The sequence below is a fragment of the Condylura cristata genome, unplaced genomic scaffold (genome assembly GCF_000260355.1).
Source record: "Condylura cristata isolate star-nosed mole 26May11 unplaced genomic scaffold, ConCri1.0 scaffold00012, whole genome shotgun sequence".
Lineage (NCBI taxonomy): Eukaryota > Metazoa > Chordata > Mammalia > Eulipotyphla > Talpidae > Condylura > Condylura cristata.
Genome location: NW_004567113.1, coordinates 22743778 through 22750833, shown reverse-complemented (window position 1 = coordinate 22750833; position 7056 = coordinate 22743778). Strand labels below are relative to the sequence as shown.

The 7056-nt window shown below is 33.4% G+C and overlaps 1 protein-coding gene across 1 annotated transcript in view; it reads right to left on the bottom strand.

Moving 5' to 3' along the window:
• Positions 1-287: 287 nt before the first annotated feature.
• LOC101623028 (transmembrane protease serine 11D-like) overlaps positions 288-7056 on the bottom strand; it is a 50317-nt gene continuing 43548 nt past the window's right edge. The window contains exons 7-10 of the mRNA XM_004681260.1: positions 5056-5227; positions 3657-3916; positions 2666-2808; positions 288-449 (exon numbers count right to left, since the gene is read on the bottom strand). Of these exons, the coding sequence (XP_004681317.1) occupies positions 288-449; positions 2666-2808; positions 3657-3916; positions 5056-5227 (737 nt within the window). The remainder of the gene's footprint in view (positions 450-2665; positions 2809-3656; positions 3917-5055; positions 5228-7056) is intronic.

Here is a 7056-nt window from a genome sequence, read left to right as displayed (position 1 = left end):
GAAGACCTCCTTAGTAAACCTCCATATTTATTCCATATTTATTCATATTATTACCTTTAATCTGAAAAGTACTAAAAGAGAAAATTTTATGCCCTGTTCATTACTGTCACCAAACCCTTATCAAAGTCAAATACTTAGATTTATCTTAGTTCTAATAAGTATGCCTAAATTTGCAACATTAAATGTGCGTGAGGAGAGGTGATATTAAGCTAAATGTAATTTTTGAAATATAAACATATTTAACAAGTGAATAATCTTCAAGCTTTAATCTACAAAAAACTTCTGCTCTAGACACCAGTTTTGGACTTGATCCATTTTTGATAGTATGTCACTCGAGTGTAGACACCAGGCTTGTTTGGAAGAGCACATTCATCTCCCCAGCTTACAATACCAGCAAGGAACCAAATGCCTTTATTATCGGCACTAACCAGAGGTCCACCAGAATCACCCTAGAGAAAAAAGGATATATACAATTATTATAATTTAAAGGTAAATATTGCTTACTTTTCTCTTTTGTAGTAAAAGCAAGGAGACATAGAAGGTAAGAGCCAAGTTATTTAAATATTAAGATGACTCTAATCTTGAATATCTTTCTATCCTATAATCATTTAAGTAAAAGACTATCAGAATATGTCTTTGGGTGTAACAATGCAATTATAGAAAATGTGTATGCAAAATTTTAATTATTAACCAAATGAGATGTTGAAGGAGCAGTAATCATTAGTATGTTGAGGAATTCTTTGAGAATCTTCCCTCACCCCCCTATATCAAGGATGATTTATATTTACCCATTATCATCACTGCATGCTGCCTTTCCATTCTGTGTTAATATCCCCTTAATTTTCACAATTGCATAAATTGGCTGAACTATACACTACTTATGGAGTCATCTACTGATGTTTAAGCCATTTTCACAAAATGATGGAATACTTGGGCATCTGAATTTTCTCTGACCTAATACTTCCCATGGTCCTGATTAACTTCAAGATTAATTGTGTGATATATTTAATATTGTAGTTCACAGTCTATGAGTTTCCTTGATTCTGGTCATCTACCTATTACTTAACACTTCCATGTCACCCTTTGTCATCACTTGTAATTGCGACACCTCTGAAATGCCATTATTCAGCATGGTGTCTACATGTACCTGTCCCTTTACTTTTCTCATTCCATGACCTTTTTGCTCTTCAACTGCATTAAGCATGTAATTCTTGGCTCCTCCCTTTTCTTTTGGTATAGTAGGTTATTTCTTACCCGTCTTTCTTTGTGATACTATTTTTCTTTCTTTTTAACCCATAATACTACCCTTTCAATAGAATTATCAGTTCTTCATTTTCCTTTTACCTGGGTCAAATATACATAGTGAAAGATAATTCTGTTACAATTTTATGTCCTCAAACCAATGCTTTTCTGCATTAGTTATGTATCCTTACCCATCTTTCTCATTTTTAAGAACAATCTTTCTGATTTTGCAATTAAGAAACATTATTGATATTTAAATTTCATAAAATATACATCACATAAAATTTACCGTTTTTACTGTGAAGGTGAAGACAAGTACAAATATAAATATATCAGGTAGGAAAAAGTGAAAGGCATTCTTTTATGATAATTTTCATTTCTTCCTAGTTAGTAGGCAGGAATGTCATGTGCCTATAGATGTCTTCTAGCAGTGCTTAGGAGTTAACATATACAGGAAAAGAAAGTAGACAGCATTCTGTGATTGGAGGTTATTGAGATGAGGGTGGGGAGGGTGGTAATGTCATTGAGGGGTTCTCTCAGTAGAATGGCTAAAATAATAAAAGATGGGTTTTAGGATGCAGGAGATTAGAAGAGAGTTATGGGGCTAGAGTTATGGACTGAGAGAAACAGCTTTAAGTTTGTCATGACATTGAAGTAAAGGCTTATTGGAAACTCTATTGATGGGAATTTTTACTTAGAGATAATAATTATGTACAATAATTATTTGCATGTCCCCTATAATGTAGGAGAAATGTTCACTTTTAATTTCCCTCACCTAGCACAGGGTCTGGTACAGTAAGTAGTCAATAAATAATCACTACATAAGACAATGAATAAATGAATTAAGAGTCTTGCTAGATTTAGCACTTCTGCTAGCTTTAGGACATTTGTCTATACACAGTATCAGGGGTATTTGGAGTATAATGAGCATAAGGAAAGGCATCTTATTGTAGAATTCAGAATATAGGTGCTGATGCCCTATTTGCAAAGACTTCCTAACAGTGAATGACATGTGGAGATGCTATAAAAGTATTGTTAAATAAATGAAGTATTTAAGGTGTTGGAGCCAGATTAAGAAAGTTCTATTATCGTTAAGTTTGGTGTTGGGCCCAGTTAAGAGTTTCTCAGTGAAGAGGGCCAACCTAACTAAAGTTGGCAATAGTTCATCTCATCTCTGTTTTGCTTATTCCCAGTTGAATCTCTTCTTCATTCCCATTCACAGCTTTTTATAACAGTAAGCATGGTTTAGCACTTTAGTTCTTTAATGAGAACCATAAGTTATCAACACAATTTGCTTAGTTACTTTGGCTATAAAACATACTTCAGTCTTTAAAAATCTCTATATTTTTAGATAATTTAACTGGTTAGCTGCAAATTAAAAACTAGAAGAAAGGCTATCTTCAAAAGAGAATAGCAAGTTTACCTGGCAGGCATCCACTCCTCCTTTCAAGAACCCAGCACACAACATCCCAGGTGTGATCACACCACCATATACCTGCTCACCATTGCAGATTTTATTATCTATAATCTTCACTTGTCCTTTTTGAAGTATATTAGGACTTTTTCCTAAAGAAAGAAGATGATACAATTTTTGCTAAAGTCAATATTAATCTCTTTGTCTAGGTTATTAGTAATGCCAAGACTTAGAATTATAGTAACAATCAGTAGTAAATCCAGAAATAATCATGCAATGTATAGATATATGAATTTTTATTTTGCTTTCTACAGTATATATATAATAAATAGAATACTCCATAACAATTCAAATTGAAAAAAAGTCACATATGGATGTGCATAATGATTATTTCAAGTGATAGTCACTTTTAACAGTGACGTATGTCCATAAATTACTTTTTTGTAACTGGAAAGTAGCGAGGGAAAGAAGTTACTAAAGGAAACAAAAATACATTTAATTCCTTACTACAGGGGCTACTCATTTCACTCGTACAAAAATGCTCAATCCATTGTAATTTCTATGGCCCTTACTTACATAAAACTTGTTGTGCAATCAATTTATTTATTATTTTTCATGATTATTAACTGTATTTACTAGGAATGTAGGATTTGTTAGAGCAGAGATATCTACTATTCCATTCATGAATCAAGCCACCTAGAACAGGTGGTGATCAAAATAAATGTCAATTAAATTACTGAAATGGAAAAAATTAAATTTCTTGTTCAAATAATACATTTCTGTAGAAGTTGACATTGTTAAGGGAAGTTATGGTAAACATGCTTATGAAACTGTTTGTATAAAAGTTGCAGTGGATCATTTTCAACCCAATGTTCATTGATTGTGCATAGATCCTTTAAAAAAGATCCATAGAAAGAATTTTTCAGCTTTCACTATGGTTCTATTTATTTATGCTGAACTCCTGACACTCAAACCATGAAACAGAAGATTAGGAACTCACCATCATTTTTTAATGTTCCCCATCCAGTGACCACTGCATCTGAATTGGGTGGGAATTCATGAGAGGCTGCTGGAAGACATACTCTTCGGATTTTGCTTGAATATAATATCGGTGAAGACAGACGTACAACAGCAATGTCATTATCATGAGCAGGATAGTGATAGTTTTCATGAACTATAATATCTTTGATACCTCTCTGTACTTGTGGATCACTTAAGAGGAGAGTGAAACTAGCTTTCCATTCCTTAGGATTATTGGCGCTGAAGAAGAGAAATGTATTAAAAGTTCTGTATACAAGAGTTGTAGAAATGAATCTCCTTCTTTTAAAAACAAGTAGATACATTTTGAATTCCCATAATCCTTATAATCATACAAAAATTAGCCTACAGGTAAAAGAAAAAAATGATGATAAAATAACATAAATAGACTTTGTAACTCAAAATAGGTAACTCATAGAAACTACATTTTATTCCTTATTTTGTTCAGAAAAAGCCCAAGGAGATTTAGAACCATAATTATGACAGTATAAGATTAAATAAAAAGTGGCAAGCGTAGGGGACAGAACTTGTGGAAATAAAGGAATAAACCAAACCCTCTTTAAAACCATTAGGAACTATAAATAGGAAGGTATATGTGACTTTTATTATTACCTGTTAATCAATGACATCAAACATTGAAAAAATAATGCTGCTGGTTGAACATATTCAAGCCCTCAAGTTTGATCAGGCTTTGTGTTTATAAATAAAATCAATACAATATAATTTGAGATGAATGGAAACATCAAGAAAAGGAGTAAAAAAGCAAGTTAAAAAAAGCAAATTTTGGTGTGATGATTGATGATTTAAAGAAATAATTATTGCCAATTGGGCTATACTATGTAGGAGAGGGTGCAGTAATGAGTAACTACTCATTACTAAATAGCTAAAACCAACTGTAATAACGGTGAAAAAGAAATAGAAGATCGAGTTCAGTTTGGTATTTATAATTGTTTTATAAAGTTGAAGTAAATGACCCAAGTTTAGTGATTCTCAGCTGAGGGCTATTTCACTGTTGTTAGGGACCGTTTTTGTTCTTAAACTAGGGTGATACTACTTGGCATTTGATGGTAGAAGTAAGGAATGCTATTAAATATCTTATAATGCACAGGCTAATTCGCACAGCAAATGATTGTTTGGCTCAAAATATCAATCATGCTAATACTGACGAAACTATTCTGAATATATTTGCTCCAATCTGAATATATCTGCTATTTACTAATACCTCATGGACAATTTGAGGCTATACCTTCATAATATCGAATAGTTGGACGCATAGTTGTGTGGCCAAATTCTTGAAAGATATGTGTATATACTTTTAGGTACTTGAATGGCTGTGAAGCTTTTACGGAGCCAGAGCTTACTTTACAAAGCAATGAGCAGCAGTGACAAGCCAGCTATTACTAATCAGAGTGGCTCCACACCGGTGGACATTGTTCTGTTGAAGGCTGGCTTGCCAGGGCCATTCCCCTTCCTCAGCATTCATGCCACCTGCTATTTTGTTTCCAGAAGGAGATATTTTGCGTTGTCCACAACCTGCTCAAAATAGAGTTCATTAGCATATAATGATATTGATGTTCTTAAGCATGCATTGCTATGGTAAATATATAATACATGTCACTATTAACTATTAATAAGGGCAATCCACAGTCTTAGAGAAATCAGAAATGACTTGGTTATGACAGATTTTCTGAGAATTCATTCAAAATTGATGTATGTCCTTTTCCCTCATTCTCACCACTCATGTGATGAGTGCAGAATGAACTCATATATTGAGTATATTGAGAATGAATGGAGATGTTACTGAGAGACAGAGTAGACAAAAATGTGTTCTTACTCAATTCACAATATACAATATTTGAATAACATATACAGAGAATAAATAATAAAGAAATAGTTCTTTGAATATTTATTCTCTCAGAAAACATAGTGTTTTTGTGTCTCTTTAGATCCACAGAAGCTGCAAGTAGTAATATACCTTGACTGGTATTCCTTCTCTCTGTCTAAGTCACTCTCTGATACCTCTGGATATCTCTTCTCATTCCAACTAAAGTAATTAAACTCTAACAATTTATGATATCTGTCACTATAGATTGTCAGTCTCACTAATAAATATCCTTAGATGTATACCCTTTGTTTTATGTCTCTCCAGAACCCACCACAAAGAACTTATGACAGAAAAGAAGTTCAAGAAATGTTTGTGGAAATTTGTGAAGGCTTTTCATTTTATAAAATTCATTCCACTGAAGCAGACCCTTTGTCATCGCTATTTCTGACTGAGTGAGCGCTCACATTGACTCACTGGTTACTCCCTTTCCTTTTCCTTTCTTCCCACCCCTTTATCATGGACGCTACAAAGGACAAAGTAAATAACCCAGAAACCAAAGGTATAATAATGGTTCCTCCCTATACTTCCTACTGTTTGGATAACTCCTAAATGAAGTTGGCTTTTATTCAACTTCCTTCAGAGGAATATAAAAACAAACATACAAAAAATCTCCCAGGTGACAATACTTCCCTGTTTCTTCTCTTACTCAGAATTTTGAAATATTTTATTGTCATGCATAAACATATTCTGCGTTCTCATTTACTCATAATTTGTTGAAGTCAACTGCCATCTCTGCAGTATTATCTTGTTATTATTTTTGTAAAATATACCTGGTACTGACTGTGTAGCTTTTATATCAAAATAGGTGATAGGTAAATTTCAAGAATTTAAGGAAAATAATGAAGGTTTGCTAAATGATACTTTCAGAAACATACTCTACCATGCTCCTATAGTCCTCTCAACCCTCTAATTTCTTTTCCACCACCACTTACTGTACTTTAATAAATCTTACATCACATACCAAAACTATTTTCTGCAACTCCCTTTGGTTTTTCTTATCTACCTCTCCCTTCTTCCCTTTTATTTAACATACACTCAAACTCTCAGAGACACCAAGTCAAATTCAGAGTCCTTATCTGGATAAGATTGATTAGTGCTCCATCTGGGAGATAGCAAAATGGTTTGATCTCTGGCTTACCATTGTTTTTAATCTTGTCTTTACTACTTATCTTCTACCAAACCATTGCATTCCTTATTGTGAATTTTGGTCATGTCAGTACTAACCTTTTGATTGGAATAACTATCTTTAAGGTGTCCAATTAAGTTGCTTGAGGATTGCACAATTGAAATATAAAGAAAATAAAATCTACTACAGTTTTATGTTTAAGTTTTGTTCAGGTTGCTCAGAAATAAATATTCTGTGACTAATGGACAGTAAGAACAGTCAGGGCCAGTGTCAGTAACTCCTGGATCTGGAGGGGTCCAGATATGACCTGTGGTTATCCTGGATCTGGAGGGGTCCAGATATGACCTGTGG